Here is a 26944-nt window from a genome sequence, read left to right as displayed (position 1 = left end):
CAATCTGCTACAGCCAGATTAACTTCTCATTATTCCCAGCTGCAAGAAAAAAAGGTAAAGCAACGGGACATTTAGTCAGATAATCGACCTTTGCACTGATTGAGAGTGACCGCGAGTGTTGGCGTTACTGTTTCAAAGGCCAGCCATACCTTCGAAATGACCTGATTGTCTCCGGTCAGCACCAGGTCGGCGATGCGCTCCACACACTGGACGATCCGAGTGCACGCTCGGGCCTCATTCTGCGCCATCCACAAGATATGCTCCTCCACGAGCATCATGTTACTGGCTATGTCCGATATATAGTCCCCCAACTGTGAGAACACAGGCACACACGTAAGCAAATGGGCGCACACAGCTACACAAACTGTACGTACAAAGCCCACACATACACACACACATGAGGAGGCAGACTCATCATGCACATCAATCATATCCGCAACAACAGGCACATTTATAATCTCCAGTCAGAATTGTGAGGGAGGCAATGGTGGCTTCATTCATTATAGGGAGATTTAATTTAGATTAGCGGCTCCAATGGGGCATAATCACTTCCTTGGGATGGCAGTTCGCTATTTACTTACTGTACTTTTCATTGTTGCTTCATTCGCCTGTTCTTTATTGGATGAATGAGGGTGGTCTCATCAGCATTGTCTTAGGAATGATAAAACTCTAAGTATCTCCTTATAATATCTCCTCCCCAATGACCTATGATGAGTAATTGGACAAGTGCGAGCTAATATTGATTCTTTTCACTGACTAAGCTCAACACCCTTCCCCTCGCACAACCTGACCTTCAGCGTGACGTAGAACCCTCCCACTGCCTCTGGCCGCAGACGGAAGAGCGGTTCGCTTAAGGTAAAACACGGCTTGTCCAAAAAAAGAGATGCATCTTCATGACCATAATTGTCATTCAGGTCCAACCTCACCGTGGGCAAGAGGAAAGCATATGAGGTGAAAAGTTAAGCTGTCTGGAATCGATTGAAGGATTGAAGCCAAACCAACAGCATGTTGCCATGTCTTTTTGGGCAGCCCCTGCTGTCTGTCACTGACATGGACAAGTGTCCTTTTTTGTTTGATACATTCAGGCTGTTGTCACCTCTAGATGAGCGATCCAACAGCTCTCCTGATGAATCTCATCTTTTCATAAAGGTAGAATCAGTAGGATTTGTCTGAGCTTTTTGAAGTGATACTCTCCTAACTGGAGGCCTAACTCTATTGTCACTAATACACAGACTGAATAGAAGTAACTCAATACAATCCCACGTTAAATAATCTGATCTATCCCTTAAAGGCAACAGCAAATCACTGCATTAAAAAAACTGTGACATGCATGAATATAAATGCCACAATAAGACTAGCCATTCATGAGTAAAGTGGTTGTTAGAAATTTGATATAGCAGTAAAATACTGGATTCCCTGCAAGTTGAACTGCAGTAAAAAAGATGAGAGACTGGCCAAGGAAAGATTGTAACGACCATTGTAGTCGAAGTAGGTCCTTCAAGTAAGGGTTTTCTCAACTGTGAGGCGGACCTCCCCAGTGGGGACTGGGAGAGTTGACAGCAGGGTACGAGGGGAGAGGCACGAGGCATGAAGCCACAATATGCATGTAAAAAATCGTTTTCTTTTTAGCGCTCGTATCTCAGTCAAATCACAAACATCATGAAACACAAAAGCTCTTTATAACTCCAGAACTTTCATCACGTTTTTAAATTTTCTTCAGTATCAAAGTAAAGTGCATCTGTGTGTGTTCACTCTTACATCTCTACGTTTCTCCAGCAGCCTTGTCAGTCTCTCCACCAGGTGTGTGACAAAGATGACATCCATGACATCAGTGAAGTGTGCCGCCCTGCTGGTGAAAGCCACTAACTGCTGGCCCAAAGGCTGGGCATTGGTGGTATTAATAGTTATCTGGAATAAAAAAAAAAGGAAAATACACAGTAATACTCAGCGAGGAGGATCACACGGTCCAACATGACAATCCAAGAGAGACATAACATGAAATGGCTTTGACAGCTTATAATAAATAATGAATCTCTGTGGTACTATTTCATGCCATGCGTGTAGTTTTGTGAGCTTGATTACTTTAATGTCTTACAGAAATCCCATGAGTAAAGTCAAGTGAAACAGCTCGTCACCAGTCAGTTTGTATTATGTATATAAAGGCTTACATGTACAGATCTGCAAATACCTGCAGGCTACAGATGAATCGGCGAAGACGTTTGATTCTGTATTCTAGGAATATGAAGCTATCAAATCTTGCCGTTAGGGTTGGCAAATATGTCAACATGTTGAACATCATAGTGAAGTTGCAAAATTAAAACTCTGACATTAGACATTAGTGGGATATAAACATGCGCACTGGTACCTGCGTGAGCTCATGCAGCACACGGGTCAGTTCACTGGCGTAAGGGCACTGAGTGTAGTCCTCTTCGGCCCACCGTCCAGCCCGGTCGCAGCGCCGCCACGCCTTCTTCTCCCTCTGGCTGGAGGGGTGAGGAGCGCTGCCAGGGGGGAGGGGGGCAGAGCCAAAGGTGGCAGGAGCACAGGGCAGGAAGGCCAGGATGCCAGCTAAAGTCTTTGGCCACCTGCCACACAAGATATCTCAGAATTATCAGGAAATGAAGTGAGTTTAGGAATCTACACACAGTGCACCAGATGGCAATTTCATACTCCCTGTACTCTGGAAATGATTAATTTACATATTTGATTTACAGCTAGCTCTAATTATTTTTGCAGAAGACTGCCAGATTCTGATTTGATTGTGAAACAATGTGTTGTTGTATTAATGACTTCTGACTTAATTAACTTTATTTACTAACTTTATTAATCAACATTATTGTCTTTCCACACTTTTGCACAAAGAAACTTAACTTTTCTAATGACAAAATGCACTTAAAGGAGCAGTGCAACAATTTTACACATCAAGATCTGGTCATGGACTGTCATGGGGAGTAATACTCTGAGTAATACCCCCTGAAAACAGGTGCAAAATATATTCTGTGTGAAGAATTATTATTATTATTATTATTTCTTTTTTCTTTTTTTTGGGGGGGGGGGGGGGGGCATTACAATATACAGATCAAAATGGATCTACAAATACACAAAACAGTTATATATTTTGGAATTGAATGACATTGCATTATTGTACCTCTTTATGACCCGAACAACTTGTCAAGATGATGAAATTTTAATTTTAATTTAATTTCCAGACATTTCAATTTCTGTGTAGTTCAGTCAGACAACTCACATTTTAAGAAATAAAAAGTAGGAGCTACTGAGGAAGGTTAATTTGTCCCCTGTCTTACAAACCATTTACAAATCAGAAGTTTTGGCAGTGCTTCAGCAACAGGGTTCCACCAATATTGTTTTTAGAAGTCTGACAGATTATTTTGAACTGAGCTGCTGATTCACAATATTTTTTTTGCAATGTTTATTATCTTTAAACATGACCACAATAAAGACTGTCTACAAGTTCATGTGTCATGTTTTCAGTAAATATTTTCTAACATGAATAATGTGTTTAGATGAGAAACTTTTTCTTTTACACAGTTTGTCTTTTTTTTTTAGAGAACTCCATTCTAGTCTGGAATTAATGACTTTGCCGTTGCTCCGTTCTTCAGTGTCGTCCATTAATTCTTTAATTTGTCTCTAATAAGTTACAGAACTTTATCAAGGTGCAAGACTAAATTGCTGCAGCGTCCCTTCAACATGCACCGCCATATGAAAGATGGAAAACAATGTGTATATACAAAAGAAGAAACCCGTTCCTGCCTGTTCTTTCCTAAAGGGGAAATTCAACCTAAAAGAGTAATTACAAGCCTTGTTCATATGGCCATGCAAAGTTCAGTGAAGTCTCCTCTGATGCAAGAAATGAGACTTTGTCAATACTGTGATCAAGAGCCAGGTCTTGGAGCTGCTCTACTGACCAACCTGCGATACGGGTGATTTTACGGGGAAATGGAAAACCTTCATTTTCTGGATAATGCCTGTTAGTGTTTCAATAAAATAAGCTCATTTGAGTATAAAAAGTCAGCCAAACATTCCTGGTCCAGCACATTTCCCAGATAATAAAAGAACTCCAGGTTTTCTTTCTTGGCGCTGTTGTAGATTCAATGTCTTATTTCTGTGCTTCTGCAGCCTCAGGACAGTTGTTTGTGCCTACACATATTGATCAATTTTCTCTACAATCAGAGGAGAAACACATGTCTTGCGTTATGTGTTTTTCTGCTTGAGGCAACATCAAAATCCTACTGAAAGTAGCCGAAGCAATGCTTAACGTGGCAACTCTTTTGACTTCATCAAAATGAATATAAAGGAGCAGCGCACTCAGGAGGCTGGTAATCTGTTCTGAGGGTAGAGACCTGCCATCTCTCTGCTCCCCACCCCTCTCCATCCACATTGCCGCAGCAGCAGCAGCAGCTACTTAGTAATAAATGGCGTTAATTTCGCCCCCAACAAAAAAGGGGGCTCATTTTACAGCCCATTACTCCAATACTCCGGCAGAAACGAAGCCTCTGTGCTTGCCGCACTGGAAGTGGGCTGTAAAGTAAGGCGGCTACAAAGGATCGTACATGACAACAACACACCCACGGGGGGAGGAGAGGCGGAGGAGGCGAGTGTGTGCGTGCAACTACAAGGTTTCAAGGTGGTCACAAGGAGTGGAGGACAGGGAGAAAAGAAAATATATGGGGGAGGTGAGGCGCTTTTTTACAGGTTTGCTATAAAGCTGAACTACATCAGAGCTGTAATGTTTGTGGAAGATTTCATATCACATATCCAATTATTATGGAAATATATGAACTACCCAGGCTCTACTGTACATACTCGATTGTGGTCTTTGAGAGTTAATGAGCTGCATCTGGTGCGAGGCAGGCCAGGTGTGGCAGATTTTTGTCAGGTGGAACAAAAATCAGCATGAGAGCAGCAGGAACCACACTTTAAGTACCTCAACTGCACTGTACATGGAGAGATAATAACACAGAGAGTGAGAGCTCTGATTACAGTATTAATTTTTATACAGTAGACTTAGTAATTGGGAATATTTCTGGCGACTTAAATTATAGCACGGTTAAACTATTCCCTTATTCTCCAGGAAACCTCCAGGTATAAGCTTTGAAAACCAGCGTTTATTGCCCATTACCACTAATTACATGAAGCTAGTTGGTAAACTAAAGGTACACTTAAGATATAAAGGCATGCTTTATATAGCCTTTGTTATTTTTTGCCTTGAAAAACCTTTATGTGGTGTGAAAAAAGCTTACTGGCTTTCTTTCCAAGAGTTACATGGAAATATCGATATCACTCTCATGTCTGTATGAGCATTCAACAAAAACATAAACACTTCTGTTTTTGCTCCCATTTTTCATGAGCTGAAGTAAAAACTGTAAGACTTCTAATGTGCACACAAAAGGTTATTTCTGCTCAGATTTTGTCCACAAATTTGTTAAAATCTGTGTTAGTGAGAAAATCTCCTTTGCCAAGATAATCCATCCACCCAACAGGTGTGGCATATAGAGATGATTGTTTATCAGTATGATTATGACACAAGTCTGCCTTTGACTGGTCACAATAAAAGACATTTCTCCTGGCTGTTTCACATAGGACTACAAATACAATTTTTCCCAGGGAAAAGTCATGACCCTAACCTTAACCCTGCTCTGCTTCTGATTCGCTAATCCTGATAATCCTACACTAACCCTAACCTCTCAGTTCAAATGCCTAAACCTAGGCCACGTTCAGCCCCAACAAAACATAGCAAAATGTCTATTTATAGAAACAGTGGTGCGGTGAACACGCCGTTGTGTATGCAAGGCCTTTTTAAATACAGTGGTGTTTAAACACACACCACTGCTGGTTGGGTAAGACAAAAGAAAAGGTATCTCAAAGCCCATTGCTTTGCCCTACTGGGAAAAAACTTGTATTTGTAGCCCAAGGGAGTAGCAATAGTTCATTGCCTTGTGAAAGTATTTTTGCAAAATAGAAATGCACATTTAAGAGCAGATTTTTATTGTGACCAGTCCAATGCTTTTCATGTGCAAAAAGCAAGATGTTTAATCAGCATCTCTATATTTCACACCTGTCAAGTGGATGGATTATCTAAACCAATGAGAGGTGCTCACAAACGCAGATGTTGACAAATCTGCTGATAAAATTTGAGATAAATAAACCTTTTGTGTGCACAGAGGAAGTCTGACATCATTTACTTCAAATTATGAAAAACTGGAGCAAAAACAAAAGTGTTGCATTTGTATTTTTGTTCAGTGTACAATGATATACTGCCAGCAGCCAGTTAGCTGAGCTTCACACAAACACTGGAAACAGGGGAAAACAGCTGGCCTGGCTCTGTCCGAAGGTCACAACATCCGATTAAAAACACCTCAAAAGCTCATTAATTAACACATTGTGTTTCTTGTTTAATTTGTACAAAAACCCACGTGTAAAAATGTTTGTGGTGTCATGAGAGTTTATGTGCCAGATTATTTCTCCTGGTGGATAAACCTCCAAAACATTTTTGTACGGATTAAATAAATGAGATATTACGTTAATCAGTGAGCTTTAGAGGTGCTGGTAGGTGGATTTTGTTGTCTTTGGACAGAGCCAGGCCAGCTGTTTCCCTGTTAAAATAAGCTGCTGGTAGTTTTATACAGTTCTTATCGTACTGACATGAGAGTGGTATTGATCATTTCATCTAACTCTCTTTTAAGTCTTCTTTATTTTGAGTGAACCTACATGCTAGAGCTACGAGACCAGTTGAACCCACATGGCCGTACGTGACGGCAAAGAAGTGACTCACCTGAAGTCACCCTTGTTGTTGGTGACTCTCTCGGCTGAGCAGTACGGTGCCGACGTCTCCAGAACAACTATCTCCATTTGCTGAGAAGTGTTGCCACGGGAACTGGTCACCAGGCACTCCCAGATGCCAGCGATGCCCACGTCGATGTTAGAGAGGATGACCTCACTGGAGGAGGAGAGGGGAGGTGTAAAACCATGAGTGTGCGTGTTATTATGAGTCTATGTGACGTTTGCGTTGGTGAACTTCTTCCTGTGAACTTCAAATGCCATTAAAAAGGTTTGAACATTAGACTTTGGTCTTGGGTTTAGGTTTAAATGTGGACTGAGGATTGTCTTTGTATTAGGACTTTAATTTTGGGTGGCTTGGATTATTTGTGGATTAAGCTAAGGATTAAAGTTAGTCATGCAGTGGGGAGGGTTAAGGTTAGAGCAGCATTTTAAGGAATCTGTAGTCATTAGCTCCTCGTCGGGATGAGAGTAAACAAATGCGTGTGCTTCACAAAATCTAATTCATTCAAGAGACCCTCGTGCACGCAGTTGTTTAAAATGTTGGCCGTGACTTAAGACGATCATTACTCATGCTTATCTTTCCTACTTTGTCACAGCGATTCCTATCTCAATGGAAAATGCCTGATTAAACAAAGGATGGTGAAACAGTGACAAAGAGCCAATGCAGGCCATTTGCCAAGGCGACTAATCTTGAGGATTTTACTCCTTATGAAAAAAAAAAAGGAGAAAAGCCGGCGGAGATTGCTAAGCAACGAGCTTTATCACCATGGAAATGCTACCTCCTTGAGAAATGCCAACTGTTTAATTTCCAAATACAATCCAGTTGTAGTCAAATATACACTTCGCTTTGTGTGTACTTAGGGAGCTAATGCCTTTTTTGTGATTTAATTAAGCGGCGTGTGTTCATAATATAAGTCACAGCATACCCACACAATACTGTATAAAGTTTTTAAAAGCGACTTAGGGAACAATGCTCCACAGACGGGAATGTATGACAGTTGACTTTAAAAATTAGAAGTGACAGCCTAGACAAGAAACTGAAATCTTTCAGAGTAAAGATGATTAGCTGCTGAGCGGCTCTGATGTGGAGAAGCTGTAATCCCAGCAAACGTTTCTCAGTGGGTGTGAAAGAAATATTTATTCAGAAACATTAAATGCCTTCGTTTTGTCTGCTTCTCTCTCTTTCTCTCTCCTTCTTCCTTTTCTGTCTCAGCAGTACAATTATTTTAGGCCTAAACCTGCCCCAGCACACTTTGGTGAAAGGCAGGGAAACACCCAGGACTAACACATTAACACTAACACATTACACCTACTGGCAATGTCAAATTCACCTGACCTGCACGTGTGTGGATTATGGAGGAGAACTGGAGCACCGACCCCACATGAACACAGGAGGAACGTGGGCAAAAAGGGCCCGGGAGGTGTTGCCTGTGCAACCTTGGATATCACATCAAGGTGAAGAGAGCAGTAATGACCGTGAAAGACGGCCAGAGACACAATATGACTTGTGACTGCTTTGCATTCTGGTCTACTGAGTGCAAAAATTGCCATCCTTGTCTCCTCTGACAAGGTTCTGTATGACTTTTGATCATCAGTCCCGTTTAGACAGATGACTTTGCTCTTTGACTGACCCATAACATGATAAAACTGCGATTGTAGTTACGTTGCACTATCTTCACGTTGTGCCATACTGTGTGTATTTGGCTAGCTATTTAAACTGTCAAATTCTTTTTTAACGGTGTCATGAACAATTTCCCTGACTTCAAGTAAAGCGGTACCGTCATTAAATGTTATTATGGCTCACAGTTACCTAAGAAGTTACCACAATTTATCATGAGGGGAACATGAATTTCTGAACCAAATTTAATTGCAAGTAATCCAATAGTTGTAGGACTATTTCACTCAAAGCCTAAAATGTCAGCCTCGTGGTGATACAAGAGGAAAAAATGAAGAAAATTACCACCCCTAAAGCCATGCTGCTAATGTGGTTACAATTTTGAATACACTATATTGCCATGTAACTTTATGTTGGGCTGACAGTCTTAGCAGGACAGAGTAAAGTAAAGTAATCACTGAATTACTGAATTACTTTGTAAATACCACACTACTGAATATACACAAGTTCCAGAAATACAACAACCAGTTTTAAACCATTTATTTATATTAGAATTTATTTCGCTTTTTTTTATGTCCACGAGTCTGACGTGTTTAATATATATGATAAAAAATACTAATGCCAACAAATGAAAGTATGACGTTTCATTAAGTCATTCAATCAAATGCTCCTCAGTCTATTGTACCAAATGGCACCAAATAAGCTCTAGTGTTTTGAATCAACTAGACTGGAATCCTGTGTGTTTACCGAAAAGTTTCCAGATGAAATCACATTGTGCTCTGGTGTGAGCTCGTCTCTCCGCTGCTGTTTGTTTTCTGAGCGAAGACCAGCGGAAATCAGGGATTGCTGTTAACATCCACCGCACCGAACGAGCCTGTGACTTTGCTCCAATGACTTTCTGTGGGCGAGTTATGAAAATGAATAAAATAAGTCCTGATTTCATCTTCTGTGTTCCACTAAAGCTCTCTTTTCTGATTGCTTTTCTAAAAGGCCCTAAATCAGATTTGAACGCTTGACTGAGATGATGACATTCTGGGCTACAGAACAAGTGTGTATGTCTATGTCGGTGTGTGTGTGTTTCTGCGTGACTGTCTGTGAGCACATGTCAGGGTTTTGGCATGTGTCTAAGTACTTTTGCAGTTGTCCAAAAAAGCACTTCTGGTCATTTTTAGCTACTCTAAAAAGATTTTTTGTACCAATCATTTAGTAGTTTGGACAGGGTCTTTTTAAAGTATTGTTATTGAGACAGATTTCTTTGGTGATACGGTAAGAATCAGTGTAGGAGTGAGTCACACTCAAACATAACAATGTCTTAATATCTAACTTCTAGAGCTTTCCCAGACCTTCACAACACAAATTAAAGGATTTACTTCATTCAAACCAGAGCTGGTGATTGTTTGAACAGCAAAAGAACAAACCAAGATGTTTTTTGGTGAATTTTATTCTGTTCCTGAAGCTGGCAATGATGATGCTAATGTTACAGTCCTTTAAAGGGAATCTGGTAGTTTGGTGAAGGCAAAAAAACAACTGGTTCTATCTACTCTTTAAGTGATGTTGTCATTGTCATTTTAAAGCACACTAACCTTACCTCTTCACGTGCTTATTCTGTCCCACACACAATATCACACACTCTCTAAGGCGCTCTGTGGCTCTCCTGGTCTCTTTCTCCACCTCCCTCTTTAAAACAGCGTCCTCCGTCTTCCACGGGACACAAGTTGAGTTGAAAGTGTGGATGGGCTTTAAATTGAAACCCTCTGGGCTCAGTCCAGCTATCAGCCTGTCTCTGCAGCGCAACAGTTACATAACGAACCACAATGAGGACATACGCTGTCTGAAAACCTAATCTAAACAGATAATATGGATAGCATATTGGTAGGTATGGAAAGAGGAAGTGGAAGACTGCTTATTGATTTAGCAATACAGAACCTGGGAGATCTGAACATTCAAGACCTTCCCCTATAGACCCCGCAAGAGTGAAATACAGAGAAGATAATTTGAACAGGATTACTTGTGGAGATCTGTTTTCACACTATGGGCAGAGGCAGTGCTCGAGTGTGCTAGAGGGAGCTGTGACTCCACCAACAACTGCATTAGTGTCATTGTAGCCCCACAAAGAAAGAATCTGACAAACAGATTCCTGCCCGATTTTCTTTATGTGGCTGCTGTCTCTCCAATTCTTCTGTTTATCTGGTCCAATGTCGACGCCAATTTCTATAGTAACCTTCTAAGCACTGGAATCATGTGTCAAGCTCTCAACTTACAGGTGTCCTGTCAGTTTTCCTGTAAACAAACATAGTATGTTCACATTCAAAAACACAATCAGCTTTTCCAACTGTGCATCAGGCCCCCACAGTATGTTCAAGAGGTGTGTACACAATATTATATGTATATTATTAACATGATATCAATATTTATAATATCACCAATACTGTTATATCTCATCACTATATCTCAATGCCCCTATATCAGAACAGTAAGCAGAGACCAGCTGTAACATGCAACAGTAAGTTCAGCTCCTCTGCTGCTATGAGCAGGACTCATGGCTCGAATATCTTGTCATTCAAGATGCAACTTTCTGTAGGCGTTTCCTTTGGTATCTTTCTGTGTTACTTGTTTGTTGAGATATGAGCTGTGTTGGGGTTTTTTTTTTGTTTTGTTTTCTTTTTGCTATTCTCTCTATAATTTTTCTGTCTGACAAAGTTTTTGCAAAGTTACCTGCATCAAGCTGCCTTCTGTATGCACTCGGGAGTGTTTTATCTTTTACTTGTACCTTTTTACTTTTTTTCTTTTACTTAAAAGAACTGCAGTTTTTATTGTTGTTGTCTTCAAATCACAAGAAGCGTTTGTAGTGGGCGCTTAAGATCGACTTTCAAATGCGCACACCTCGCTTTGTTTATTCATGTATGCAGATTCAACAGCTCAACAGCTTCAATGGCTCCTCCACTAAATATTTAAGCCCCCAGCTGCAACAAGAAACAGATGAACAAAACGGTCATAACTTGCTGATGATCTCTGATTTTCTCCCAAGTCATCGAATATTCCCAGGTGTGTGGAACAGTTTAGAGATTATAAGCAGTGTTACATCAAAGGTGCTTGGTTTGAGCAGAACATTTTGTATTCACATAATTAATTCTGACTAGAACAAAAAGTGTCCTTAAACAAAACTTATTAATTTGAAGTGTTATGGATGATGATGATGATGACGGTGGTGGAGGTGCTGCTCAGTATGTGTGCTTGCATCTGTGTGATTCCATGGATGCAGGCGTGTAAGACAGAGCTGCTGCACTTGTCCTCTCTAACCATGAATAGTCTGCAGAGGGGACCAGTTACATCATCGCTGAACATGGGCCAACTGTCTGAATGCTGGGAAATACACAGGGAAATACCCCCCTCCCCACCCCAACACACCCAGCCGCCCACCTCTCCTCTGCCTCTCCCTCTGCTACTCCCTCCCCGACTCCCACCGCCTGCCTTCGCCACTGAAGGCGCATTCTGCTGCAAGCCTGATCGCAAACGTCCCCGGTGAACCGCTGCACCCAGACAAAACAAGGCGAGCGGAGGAAACTGTCCAACAGCCGGTCCGGTTTTTCAGAATAAGGTCGTCCTCACATAATAAACATACGAAGACATCGCCCCGGTATGTGAACAGCGGGAGGGCAGGGGCACACATAAGCCATACACAAAGCACTGACCTACATCCACAGTAACACTGCACCATTGTGGAGCAGCTCCCCGAGGACTCATTAGGAACATTTATGCTTGCGCGCTGATATTTAACAATTTGTTTACATAATCTTGCTTACGAGACTGTAAACTTTCAATCTGTCCCCTCTACCCAACAAATGTTCCAAAGCTAGGATGTTTTCATGCAGGCTTGCTGATCACAGTTTGGGAATTCATGTTTTATCGCAGTTCGCGAGGGCACGTCAAATGTGCACTACAAGGCCTACAAGCACTGTTTTCTTTCATATTTAGGTGTCAAGAGGAGCAAGACATTGTCCAAGGAAACATACAAGCAGGTGCACATGTGCATGTTCAATACGTACACAGACACACAGGGCCATAATTCATTCTGGCATAATGAACATACTATTCCCGTTGGAGAAGGATCCATATCAAATAAGCTCCTTGCCTTACCCACTCTATCCATTACTCTACAAAATATATCATGTAGGCTGTTAATTATTAACACTTGACTTGATCCCTGTTAAACTTCATCCAATGTAACTAAGAGCTTTTATTTTTCTTTATTGACTGGAACTGGCAAGTGGTAAAGTGATGATCCCAGAGGTAAAATTGTGTACGATCAAATTCTCCATAGCAACTGATTCTGCACAAAAGCTTGTAAAAACAGACGGCTAAATTCAGGACAGAAAATTAGGGGGGAAAACAACAACAACTGCAACGGCGGCATGGAAAGAGTAGAATGCAATAACAGAGGAAGGAGATGCTGGCTGAATTTAAAGACATTAAAGTTTATGTTTGTAAGCAGGAGCAGAGAGTTGTATATTAAAAAAAAAAAAGAAAAAGACCACCGACAGACACGAAGGAAGAGGCAAGAGAGAGACACTTTTCCTTTTCCTTTGCCTTCAGTAATATTTCTGAACCAGGTTCTTCATTTTGTGCAAGATTAGCCTGATTAAAAATGGAGAGGATTAAGAAAGATACATCCAAAGTGTCTGCGGTAGCTAGCTACAGGGCTTTAAAATGTTTGATTAATGAAACATGAATCACAGGCTGGTCCCACTGCTGCCGCTAGCATAGCTAATACTGGGAGTTTGGCTTGACACCATTACTCAGCAGGAGTCTGGCCCACATCGCAGAATCATCAGGCCTCATGGGGCCCGGGTTTTTGCTTCTGCTCACTGTGAGCAATGTAAACGGATCAGCTTTATCGGCCCACCTGTGCCAGCAAATAAGAGGCTCTAATGACACAGCACAGTGTGAGAGTGGGAGGCAGCAGAAAGATACAAAAACACAGTACAAAACAAAACATTACAAAACAGATTTCATAATGTTATGCCTGTCTCGGTAAGCAAAAGATCGTGTCATGTTTTGACTGTCTCCACTGGCTGTTTGCCTGACACAGCCCGAAGTAGGACGAGCAGCATTTAGCTGAGAAAATAGCCGCAAAACATTTTGGGTTCACCTTCAAAGAGGTCACTTCACTGAGGCTCTGGCATCTCCACTCGTATTGCTGCAACACTGTGCGACAAATCCAGACGAGGGCTTTAAGCCACGCGCTAAATCCTGTGTATTCAGTCTTTCCCCTCTGGTGGGGCATGCAGAGCGAGGCCGACTGACTCACAGCACATTTATCCAAGGTGAACGACATCAACACGGCCTATAATGACTAATATATTGTCCACTGTGGCTAAACAAGCATTGACAGCATCTGGCGTGTCAAAGGCCAAAACATTAGTTAATATTTTTTAGTAAATGTTGGATCAGTCAAGTCACAGGACTTTAATTTCCTCCACTCGTCTCTCTCAACACTGCAATTTTAGATAGAGCTCAGGGCGAAGGGTGAAGTTCAGCCCAGACACAGCAGATTGTTTTTGTTGGATGGAGCACTCTTACACACTCATCAGCTATGGAAATGATGTCTGCTCCTCGCAGGTTTTCTACATTAGGGAGACATTTTAGGTGCCAAGAGCAACATGACCCAAATGGGCTCCACTTCGGGGGAGAAAATTGCATTATTTGTGTACACAAGAGGAGAGCGGTGGGTAATAGCGAGCGGGACCTTAATCAGAATGGGAGCAACGAGGAAAAATTACCACGTTCCACTGGGACGCTGAGCTGGAAAAGTCAAAAATTCTGAAGGACTTGTTCTTGAGTAGAGGGGGAGACGGGGAGCAGGACAGTTTGTGCTGATGCGACTGGAGAAGCAGAAGGCTGGAACAGAAGCTGACAGACATGAGCAGTCAGTACACAGCCAACATACAGTAGAGGGTCAGTTGCATACAGAATTCTCCCTGCAATAACGCCTTACAGTGGACAATGTGGGCTAATTTCATCTCTTACGGGCTTGTATGAAGTATGACCAGGATGTCACTACTGCTACTACAAATATTACTGTGTTTTACTGTATGTCTATTGATTTTAAGTATTGACAGTGGTATTCAGACTCTGCACTTAATGCTAATATGCGTAGAATCTGTGTGAATACAGCATAATGTAAATAATAAGTGTGACATATAGTTTGGTTTGTGAAAGCCACAGTGTCATTTTTGATACTGCCAAAGTCGGAAAATTTCACATTCTACATTGTCTGCACACCTTTATTAATAACAGCAACAACAGTCTAAAATGCTGCGTTGCAAATAAAAGCCCTGCATTTAAAATGTTTCTCCAACTTGCATCACTTGACAACATTCACACGTCATTAAAGTTGATATGGCAAATGCATTAGCAAACAACAGCTCATCTACACATCTGTCAGACAAGGAGCAATGTTATCATTTACATCACTGTTATTATTTCGAGTTGTGTTTGTGTAAACATAATGAATGTAAGTCCAATATTCACTCTTCCTTTAGCTGTTTTTTTTTACCAACTCCTGGGGAAATATCCGACTCTTTAGCTGTCATTGCTTCACCAAGTGGAGCTGGTTTATCTGAAATCTTTTGCTGAAACAGCTGCCTGCTGTGACTGAATACAACAATGCTGAAGAGAGCGGTGAGAGTGAAATCAAAACAGCAAAGTTGCGGGGCAGAAAACCAAAACTGCAGAATCCGCTGATAATTCTCAGTTAGTTGGTCGTTACATCAATTATCTGATTAGTTGTCAAATGTTAAATTAATCTATATTGATATTCAATTAATCTTTTTGAGTCATTTTTTTTTGTGCAAGAAAATATGTCCAAATTCTCTGAATTCAGTTTATGACGTGAATATTTTCTGGGTAGTTAAAGAGATAGATCACCCAAAAATGAAATTAAACTCAATATCTACTCACCCCTATGCTGAAGGTATCGCGAGATCTCGTATGTCTCATGTCGCGCCACTTGGGCGAGAGCCTGTGTACCCGCTTCAGGCGTGTTCACACGGATCAGGTCTGAGAGGCTACAGTTGACATTTAGACTAAAAACATGGTGTAAATGACGTCTTTTTGGGTCAAATTTTAATGTTGCGGCTTACGGACACTTGGATTACACCACACGAGCAATATGGAGACATTTTGTGTGTTTTTTTTACATTTTAAAACTTGTCACCGTTCACTTCATTTGTACTGGATTTGGCTGCAACGTTTTTTTCTACTGAAGCTCCAGGAGTGTTTTGTGAACTGGAGATCTTCACCAATCCTCACATCAGCACAGGGGTGAGTAGATATTGCATGAAAATTCATTTCTGGGTGAACTATCACTTTAAGTCCTCTGTGACAATAAACTAGATATCTTCGGGTTGTGGACAAAACAAGGCATTTGAAAACAGAATTTTGAGCTCTGGGTAAGACTGATCAACATTTTCCACAATTTTCTGACAATTTAAAGACCTAATATCTAATCAATTAATCAAGAATATGACTGACAGGTTAATCAGTGGCTGCTGGTGAATTTTTCTCCAAGGGGGAGCTACAGTGAAAATCCGGGAAGCATCTTAAGGTATCGCATCACAGTATTTTAACGTACGAAAAAGGCCTATATTTGTACTTGCAGAACTATTTATGCTGAAAGATTAAAGTCAGCAAAAAGTACCTCAATAAGTATGAAAGAAATCTGATAACACAAACCTTCAGGCAATGGGAGAAAATTATAAACATACTAAAAGCTACACACTAAAATTAGAAAATAACCAGATTTAAGAATAAATAAATTAATTAATTTTTAAAAAGGGAGTGTAACTAAGTACATTTTCTCAAGTACTTTACCCAAGTCTAATTTCAAATTACATCCATATTATATTACTTTATAGTTCTACTTAACTTTTTTTTTTACTCCATTACATTTACCTGATAGGTACAGTTACTAGTTACTGACAGGCAGCATTTTACTGCACAGTGGTTACTTTTACTTTTCATACTGATAACAGCTGATAATGTTTACATACTTTTACTCAAGTAAGGTTTTGACTGCAGGATTTTTACGTGTAGTGGAGTATTTTCACAGTGCTGTATTGGTGTTTTTTACTTAACTAAATGATTTGAATACTTTCTCCAGCACAGCTCACCTGTCTGAGGATCACCTGGTCTCAGTGTGAGGCTGAGTTCTTCTGTCGCCATGTTCTCCTCAGAGACTTTATCATATTCCTCTGATTGATCAGGTCCAGGTTCTTTAACTCTGAGCTTCTCTTCTAACGTTCTCCTCTCGAGACACGTTGTTTCCTGCGACTTCGCGGATTTTCTGTCTCCACTGTAGCAACCGACGCGCCAAACTCCACAAACTAATAAACCGGAAACACGTGACCTATGCGTAACTTCATACATCCTATAACATTTTTAACAGCACATTTTAGTGTAGATTATACATTTTACTCACTACCTACACATTACTGTCGCTGCTCATATCAAGAAATATACCGTATAAAAATATAAAGTACAAATTATAAAAAGTATAAAGTATAAATTCTTCTTCACTGAAGTTTTGAGATGTGAGCAGAGGTGGGGCGGCGCCCTAGCGCCCTCTATTGACCGGCCGCCACTAATATAAATAATATAATAATAAAATTAACTGTTTGCACCCCTATTTCTCTCACCTCACGGGCAAGCATTTGATCTGTTGTAAATGTAATACTACTGATTAGTGCAGATTTAACAGAAGGTCAAGTCAACAAAAGCACTGATTAGTGTTATAATATAAGAAACATGTATATTATTGTTACTTATGCACTAAGCATTATTTTCCTGTTGTAGCTAGAGGCTGATCTAACTTTCACTACTTTTCATGTTTTTATCTGGTTGAATCTACACATCATCAAATAAAACACTTTTTAATATATATAATATGGAGACTTTGAAGGAATTTAATAAATCCCCATCACCTTATCATTTTATTGTATTAGCTATTTGTGTGTAATTTTGTCATAATAGTGTATGAATTCCTGAGTTAAGACCACAAATGTATTTGGTGAGGTCACTGTGACCTTGACCTTTGACTTTTCAGCACCAAAATCTAATCAGTTTATCTCTGAGTTCAAGTGGACACATGAACTAAGCTTGAAGAAATTCCTCCCAAGCACACTGTATTGCCTACGCAAGAACGGGATGGACATGAAGTCACCATGACCTTCAAAATTTAGTCACTCCATCCTTGAGTCCATTGGTTATTTGTGCAAAGTCTGAAGAAATCAAGGCTTACTGAGATACCATGTTTACAAGAATGGGATAGCATGGAAGCATGGAGCTGTAAATTATTTTATGTTTTTCCAAAATTGTGAATCACAGAGGTCCTTCAGTATTCATTCATAAATGTCCAGTGAGTATGTGAGATTAGCTTTGGACAAGATGCAGATCTGTTGATCATGGACACACTGAGGCGATCGCATGATCCCCTGGCAAGGATAATGAAATTTTGTGGATTAAAAAGCACAATATTTGTCCTTAAAATGTAGCGGGGAAAAAATAGGAGGTATAGAGTAGCATAAACTTTATTCAAGTAAATTACCTCAAGTAAAGTACCTTTAATTGTACTAGATATACTTTGTCAGTCTCTACCATTTTTTATAACAGCTGGTAATGCGTAGTGAATGACAATGAGTGGTGAAAATACTGTATTGACACCTATTGATGAACACCTCAATACAAATAAACTATGACTAAATAAACTATGACTAGAAACATCACTGCTGAGACAAAGGCAGTAAAGGTTCTGTCTCTACCCTATAATCCAATTATTCAAGGCAGTGCATTCACTGTAGGGATCACTGAGAATGTCAAACAGTGAACCGGTGCATAATGAAAAGAAAAAATATTGACTATTTGTGGCGTTTGCAGCCAGGGGAATAGTGGTGTACTGTACCTTTCTTCGCACTGGAGCGGAAAAGTAGCTGGCATTCTTGCAGCCAAATAAACCGCACAACAAGAGGCGTTGTGGCCCTGTTGACACAGGGATACATATTTCTGTCAGCACTCCATCAATATTTATGTTAGAGAGGCCGAGTCAGAGCAGGCGGCAGTTAAAGTAATCAACAGCAATGTGCTCCTGCATCTGAGCCCTGTTGCCACAGCATTACGTTGAATGCATTTACTATAACACACACACACACACATATGCACTGCAGACCACCAAGAAAACAAAGGCAGGAAGAGGACGGAGGCTTGCGGCAATGTCTTCTATCAGAAAAATGTGCTAAGCCAGAGTTGCCAGTCTACTTTATCACCACAATTATGATTCAGCATCTGTTCCTTTTAGCGTGTGATCAGCTAGCGCTCCGCCGGTGCTCAGGGAGCGGCTGGACGGCCAACCTCTAGAGACGAGCCGCAGATTGCTCTGAGGTGTTGGCACGCTGCCAAACCAATTCTGTCCTGTCCTTTCAGATCCTTATCAAGGGCGCCAATAACAAAAGGTAAATCAGAGCTCCTGTGGGTGAGTGATAGATAGGGACAGGGGCATCTGTGTGTGAATGAACATGTTACCCCAACATTGTTTGCAATGCACATGTGTATGTTTCTCAATGGAGCATAATGAGACAGCTTATGCAGAAGCTTATTTGCCTGAGTATTTTGACCTTATCTGCTTGGGTGGACTTCATCTTCGAAGTGTGTGTGTATGTGTGTCAGTGCAACAGGCCGGTCGACAGCTAATCAGCTCTCTGCTCACATTCTCCCTCCCCTCACCTTCCTCCCCCCTCCCCGCCTCCCCCTGCTCTCTCCTCTGCATGTACCTGGTCAGCAGGCAGCAGTCGTGAAGCAGGGTTTCCTCCACGTAGACGCCCTGGTCCTCCTGCGTACTCACGATGTGGCCATTGTGACGCCACCGCAGCTGCACCGACTGGTCCAGGTAGGAGGCGGTGCACTGCAGGGGCAGACGGTCTCCCCGAAAAACCAGTTGCTTCTGGGAGGGGATGAGCTGGAAGAGGGGCATCTCCAGAGGTCCATCTGGAAGAGGAGGAGAGGACAGAGCAGCAAGGTCAGCTTGTAAACCTTCCCTTCCCCCTTCCATAGGAGGGACGGTGGAGGAAGACAGCAAGAGGTCATTCTCACATCCTTGAAAGAAAAAGATCGAGGCAGAAGGAGGTGTTTGGGGATCAACGTTACAGGCGATGTTAACATCTACGAATGGGGAATCACATGCTTGAATTGAAATCATACTCGTATCAACCCTGCACACATGACCACAAACACTGTCAGCACACACATACACACACATTCTGCCAAGGTCACACTCCTCCCCCGTTGTTCCCACATGTTGTTGCTGTTGCCGTGCAAGATGAACAGCAGCTGATAAAGGAGAACAGCCTTGAGTGCTCCCCTGGACTCTCCTTGACTCCTTACATGTTCACAATGGAAGCCTGCCGCAACACCAGTGATAGGATTACTTACCTTGCAGCTGGCTAAGTCCTCGAGCCTTTTTGCCAGAGAATAAGGCTACGATAAGCATGAGATTAGAATGCAGGGGGGAGTGTTTAGTCCAGTGCCAGCATAAGAGAGGGGGGTTGATTTTTCTTGAAAATCCTTCAGGAAAGGATTGATCTGATCATGCTGCAGATATAGGACGTATAATCATGATGAACCTGTGTTGATATATCGGTGTTGCGTGGTTTGGCGAGCATTGACTCTATCCAGGATTAGAACAGTGCCTTGCCAGCTCACCGTGCCACCTTGGGAATTCCTTCGGAGCACGTTCCTTCGTACAAGACATTTCCTTGGACATGCTCCAAAGAGCGGCGTAAGCAAGCGCTTTGCCTCCGCTTGTATTCCAATCAATTGTGGATGTTGCTGCTGACAGGCAATCCGATACATGGGTCATAAAGTCTTTTATAGCTCCGTGCATTGGTTGGAAAGAAAAATACTGCAAGATCCATTTCAGATGATGTGGCCGAGTGTCTGCAGCCCACAACTTAACATTTTCCTTGAGCAGCAAAGACTACTTATGGTAATACATAACAATCACATAACAATCACGACTATTAACACATGCAGAGCTTTGACCTCAATTTTCTACATAAGTAATTCATAATCATAGGTGCATAATCAAAAGTGCCACGCTTTCGAGGGTAACATTAAAAATCTGTCACTAATACTGCATTTTTCCATGATGACATCTCTGTGTAATTACTTGAGCTGACCCTGTTAGAGTGTTAAGACTCTATGATAGTCTTCAGCAACAGTAGCTGAGGCTTTGTTATCTCCTGCGGGTGACACACAGCAGAAACAGCATGGGGGCCATTGACTGTTGACTTGGCTGATGCTGATACTGTTGAAACAACGCTTTGAGCCAAGGATCAGAGTGTGGCTGCTTGCCTTCGCCCGTCGGACACTGCCAGAGCAAAATGCAATTATTGGTTGTGTGTGTGTGTGTGTGTGTGTGTGTGTGTGTGTGTGTGTGTGTGTGTGTGTGTGTGTGTGTGTGTGTAACAGAAGGAGAGGAAGAGAGACAGGGACAGAGGCATGATGATATGTATGAGAGTGAGTATGACAGTACATTAGCGGTGTGGCTCAGTATGTGGAACAGACATTAATGCACACAGACTGCCAGTGTTTTGATAGGATACAGCTAACTTATAACTGCTACAGTCCATCAAAGTAATTCTAGACTTTGACAGTGTTCAATCAATTTGCAAATTTCTTAAACGTGCAACATACAACATTCAGCCACGCTAGACGAACACAACGATTTGCAAAGTAAAGATATAGTGGAGTAATGGCGTCCTGAGCAGAGAGTGAAGTCACACTCCATCTGTGTTTGTTATTATTCAAGCTTCTCTGTTTGTCCAAACTGGCTGTGCATTCACGTTACAGGTTTTACTGCGTTTTTAGTCTGTCTTCCCCACATTTAATTTAAGTTTGATCTGAGTTTCAGGAGGTCTTCAAGCACGGCACAAAATGGCAGTCGCCTGATTAGAATCTGTCTCATATTACAGCTAAAAAAAGTATACTAAACTATGTTTCTGAAAACATTTTGAGCTAGAAGTAGGCAATGTAGTAATTTGATCCACATTTGTTCAGTACTGCCCAGTTTGACAGTTTGATCTGAGTTTTGTGAGCAGTGTGTGTTCACCAGTGCCAGCAGACGTTGGATACACCACCTTTAAAATGTTTTTAAAAGTTTGTGAAATTGAAGCCCAGTTTGACACTATTACTGCCATTTCTTTTTTTATTGGCAGTGGCAGAGTCCGCCATTACTATGCTGCACTCAGACCGCTTTCACACGTACAAAGGATTTACAGGAAAAAGATCCACGTGGTCCACAGCATTTTTTTTGTCATTGATAAAAGCCTCACTATTTAATGTTTACTCTCTTCACACCATGTCAGAACCGTATCCAAGTGGAACATTGAGCTGCTGCTGCTTCACATTAAATGTGTTCAACTGACCAAACACAGGAAATGCAATGTGTTTATTACCGTCTTTAGCCCACTTATTCATCAAAATGTGTCAGCAAAAGTCATTTTTAGCATTTTTTAATCACAGACAAATTTTACTTTTCTTTGGATTAATTTTAACAATACAACTTTAAATTTGCCAATTAATACTCTTTTCCATTTTTTCAGTTTTTAAATGATGAATTGTTCATTGGATACTGAAATGGAATCACAAAGAGACTTTCAAATGTTATTTTAATTACTTGTTCTACTTTATTGTATGTCACTATCATACTATCTGTTTCCTGATTTGATCTTTACATGCTTTAACATTTTAACATTACATGCACGCAGCGTGTTACCTAAAAACTGAATGTCCAACCCACTGGGAAACAACAGTTAGCTTTGGTTGACCAGCTGTATCAGCGGGAGTCGTGAGTGGGATCAGGCCAATCCAAGCTCCTACTGCTACATCATTTAAATGCAAATTCAATTCAACAATTTATAAAAGGATTTTATCAGTTTAATAATCAAAAGTAATTATAAAAGTCTATAATAATTCACACACTGACTCATGCCAGGCTCTATATTTCTCTGCACCTGTTAGCATTACAAAGATATTATGGGAACTGTCATGATTTTGAAGTCTTTTAACAATAAAGACATTTTTTTGTACAATTGATGTCTGATATGGATAAAAAAAAAGCTATATGTGATGATATTTCCTTTCCTTGTTTATTCACACAGTAAAAGGCTGAACTTTTCAATTTTGATTTTTATCCTTATTAAAATTGTTTTCTCATTCTCATTCTCAGACTGAGGCTCCCATGTCTGTCTCTATAGTCACTTCATTATGCCATTCTCAAAGCAACTGATTTTAAAAGACGTGTGTGACTGAACTTCAAAGACTCATATGACAGACTATGTTGAGTTTTATTTCATAATATTTTCATATCATTAAATTATGAGAGGCACGCCTCAGGCTAAAAGACATGGGCCTGCACGTGAAACTTAATTTAATGACATGATGCCCATAACAGGCAATTGCACTGCTGTGTCATCATGCAATAAATACTGCTATAGAAAGCAGAGACTTGTCCTGCAGTGCATAACACACCATGTTTGCTCCGGACTTTATGTCTGTGCTGTGGTTCTCATCTCAGCGGTGTTAAAGAACCAGAAGGCCGTGGCTAGATGAGTCCAACAGACGCCTGCCCTGACCCCAACACAGGAAGCACCTGATCCTAGCAGGAAGCTGCACGCGCTCCTTCGTTCCCCCTCATTTGCAGGCAGCACCCGACCTGTATCAGCATAGGGACAAGGGCTCATTGCTGGAATGCAATGTGCACACATCTGCTAGCCATCACGCTGGAGCTGCTGGAGAAAGAAACAGATGCATCCTCTATGACATGTCTTCGTAAAAAACAATGGGGGAAAATGTCAGTGGGGAGATATTAATATTTTTGATGGTATGAGTGTGGAAGAGGGATTTTGTCATCCCACACCATCATTTTTCTTGATAACAAGAACCTAGCATCAGGTGCTGAACAACATCCCATCCACACTGCCTTAACAAGGTCCTTACTGGTATTCACTATTCTACCATATTCTCTTACAAAGTGAAGCCCTATGAAAATAACAACCATCAAATAACATTTAAAAACATGGTTGTTAGAGCACCACACTGTATCCAATTGAAAATTGCTTGTTGCCAAGTGAATGAATACAGTATTGTAAGATGGAGTTGTGCTGTGGAGAGGCGGATGGATCCAAGCATGGCGAGAGCAGGGAGCCCAGAACGTTATCATTGTAATCCCATAATGGATGCTTTAGGGCTGGAAAGGAGCGCTCCTCGTCCTGCCACTGGATACCACTCATGGCTCTTTGTCTGTGCACTGCACAGAATTACCCTGTAATTGCTTTGGATTGTTCTGTTTAAATGAAAAACACATACAATTAGGATTACATACAATAACTGCAGAATGTCTGTGGTGCAGACGTCTGAGGATGGCACTGTCTGCATATGCAAAAACAGTATGTACATACTGAAGACTGGGACACATTTTTCCTCATTAGTTTTCTGCAAACCGTGTCACATCATGCATACTGTGCATCTTCATATAATGTCTCCTCACTTCACACATGCACACATGCACAAACACACACAGACATACCCCACTACTAACCAATGATTTTCTCATTCCAGAGCAATATCCCCTGCGTGAACCAGATGTAAGGAGAAGAGGAGGATGATTCTATCACATATGAGATACAATTCCCCTGTGGACCGCAGCACGGAGCAGGGAGATAGCGCAACGGAGGGGAGACAGGGAGGGAGGCAGGGGGGAGATTGCCTGTCTGTAACCAGTCTTTCAGAAAAAAGAAAGTAAAGACTCTTGGATTTCAGTCAGTAAAGAGGCCATTTTGTTCTGCTTAAAACTCTGTTTGACGCACCATCCTGCAACAAAGTCTTAATCTCTTAGTTTTTCAGGCTCATTTCATAGTCAGTTTTGCAAATATTGCACATATCAAAAATACTTTTCCACACATGAGTCAGCCTTTTGAAACAAGACATATAACTCCACTAGCTTTCTAAAACAAGATACATATTCTTCATATTCTTTCTTTCTTTGTTTCTCTTTTTTCTGCTAGTCTGCTATGGGTAATAGCAAGTTTTGATATGAAAAAACAAATTCCAAAACTATAATTATAGGGAAAGTTTTGCTGAGCACACCTGACCACCAACCACTTGCTGCTGTTCAGACATTTCACACCTGGCAACTGCCCAGTTCAACTGTAGTTGTCTACCACTGGCCACCGAGCAAAGTCAGTATAATGACTACCAGCTGAAGTGTTACATGCTTTACGAAAAGCACTTGGATAGAAATTTGAGAGCCAGACGTGAGCATACCTCGATTATTTTCCCTGCATAGATCTCTTCAGTTGATCTGAGGATTTGAACTGGCGACCTCTGACGCACATGCTCCTTCCTCTGGCTTTTTAGCCGACTGCTGCCCCCAACACGGGTGGTACATAATAGGGCAAAGACTGCACAAAGACTGTATGATGAGACAATTTTTGCCTGGAGCTTTCTCTCTGGCAATTTTGCACTAAATCATCGCCTTATATTAGGCTTGTCAAACAGTTCACAGCAGGTGGAGAGATAACAGTGGAGAGGGAAACCTATTATCAGAATAGATCTATTTAATCATGTTCTCATTGTGCTAACCACTTGAAAATACAATGTTAGCAAAATTAAATTGTTTCTTGCTAATAAGAAGTCTCGGGGGGCATTCTTAAAGGGTGAAGATATCCCTTAACTTGTAGACATCTATACCTTGTCACAGCTCAGCAAAATGTCCATCATCAGAAACCGTTCAATGTTCCCTTATAAGGCCTGTTATTTCTTCACTGTCCACTATTTTAAACATGAGCTTTCTATAGTTTGCAGGCAAATTTGGCTCCCACTGCAATAAGTGAGTTTCTTTTGATAGAATTTCTTAAAATGAGTCAGGATGTCAAGCTACGAGAAACCTTAAAACAAGATCAAACTACTTCACACACACACAGCCAGACCTGCAGAGAGTCTTGCCTGGCAAGATTTTGAAACTACAATTTTAAAGCTTGGAGATGTGTGTCCTAACCATTGAGCCAGCATGCCAGATGACTACAGGCTTACACAGTCCACATATAGATAGACATGTAGGTGGAGCTTTCTCTCACAGGAAAATTCTTAAATTTCATGGAAACCAAGTCACGTCATGTGGTACTTTTATTTTTAAGTAATTAAGGGAACACCAAACAAAACCACCGACCCTGGTGTTATTCTCTCAAATAAAAGTATCCCCTTCATTTCCATTTAATCACTTTAAAAATAACATTAATTTCTCAATGACAGCTTAATCTTGTTGAAGATGTAACTGATTACGACTCTAAAGCTTTATTTCTTCCTAACAATTGCAACCTGCTGATTTCCAAAAATCAAAATAATCATGCAGCCTCTCTTGAAAATGTAAACAAGAGCAAAAAGCATTTATATGTTCTATTTTGTCTTTGTTTCACTTGATAAAATTGACATTGTGGAGACACGTCCCCTTAAAGAAAGCAAACATTTCAGACAGTTCCCATGTGACTGTCTGGAGGAGACGAGATTTCAGAAGTCATGGCCCTGCTGATTTTCATTCTGGCCTTCTATTCAAGGACTGATTTACACCTGGGATGCCAGGTGGAGTCAATAAATGAACTAATTAAGGAAAGTGCTAATTATGATGGGAATTATTTAGGGACTATGGGTAGGATATCATTTTTATGCCACAATTTTTTCTGATGCAGGACGAGATAAAACACTATTATTATAGTTTTTGTTTGAGTTGAAATGAGATATTACACTATTCGTTTAATTACTGGTAAAAACAAGAAATCCACTGAGGGTAAATAACATTACATCACTTTGTAGCACACATTTTATCTGATATTTTTTATTAGTGTCATGATTTTAACTTTATTACTTTACAGTACTAACAAAACAGCTAACCCTACAGTTGTTGTCGAGCTAATTGGCAGCAGTGCTAAATAGTTAGGGGTAAAACTAGCAAAAAAAACTAAATATTTACCTGCGGGAATGTAAACTGATTGTGTGGGTTGAATATCACACATTGAACACAATATTGTTAATGATTTATGACCTTTTTTAACATCTTTAAGGTATTGATTTTCAGTATTTTCCTCTTAAATGTAACTCTCTTGCTTAAATTTACTTAAATTGAAGAGCTGCTAAATATTATCTAGTGCCCGCTCTATGTTAACGTCACACTGTTATCACACCGTCATAGTAAGCCCTTACCACATCTGAGCTGCTGTTCACGTAGGTTGTGAAACTCCAGTCCGTGAAGGTGGGTGGGGAACACACACACTGTGTCGTTGCCAATCCTCACCGAGTTGCTTCGAGCCCAGAGGAGCAGCCACTTAAGCTGACAGTCACAGAACAAAGTCTCAGTGGTGAAGTGCCTGGTGGGAAAACCAGCGAACGGTTAAAATCTGCGCGCTCGTGGTTGTGTTACTGGAT

The 26944-nt window shown here is 40.9% G+C and overlaps 1 protein-coding gene across 1 annotated transcript in view; it reads right to left on the bottom strand.

Moving 5' to 3' along the window:
- Positions 1–26944, bottom strand: part of adgra1b (adhesion G protein-coupled receptor A1b) — a 178212-nt gene that overhangs the window by 117058 nt on the left and 34210 nt on the right. The window contains exons 6-11 of the mRNA XM_084735557.1: positions 26723–26886; positions 19240–19453; positions 6794–6958; positions 2366–2585; positions 1759–1908; positions 150–311 (exon numbers count right to left, since the gene is read on the bottom strand). Coding sequence (XP_084591683.1) covers positions 150–311; positions 1759–1908; positions 2366–2585; positions 6794–6958; positions 19240–19453; positions 26723–26886 — 1075 coding nt within the window. The remainder of the gene's footprint in view (positions 1–149; positions 312–1758; positions 1909–2365; positions 2586–6793; positions 6959–19239; positions 19454–26722; positions 26887–26944) is intronic.

The sequence above is a fragment of the Lutjanus erythropterus genome, chromosome 14, assembly GCF_056507025.1.
Source record: "Lutjanus erythropterus isolate fLutEry1 chromosome 14, fLutEry1.hap2, whole genome shotgun sequence".
In the NCBI taxonomy this organism is placed as follows: Eukaryota; Metazoa; Chordata; class Actinopteri; order Lutjaniformes; family Lutjanidae; genus Lutjanus; species Lutjanus erythropterus.
The sequence above is the reverse complement of the archived record's forward strand: the minus strand, read 5'-3'. Positions and strand labels throughout refer to the sequence as shown.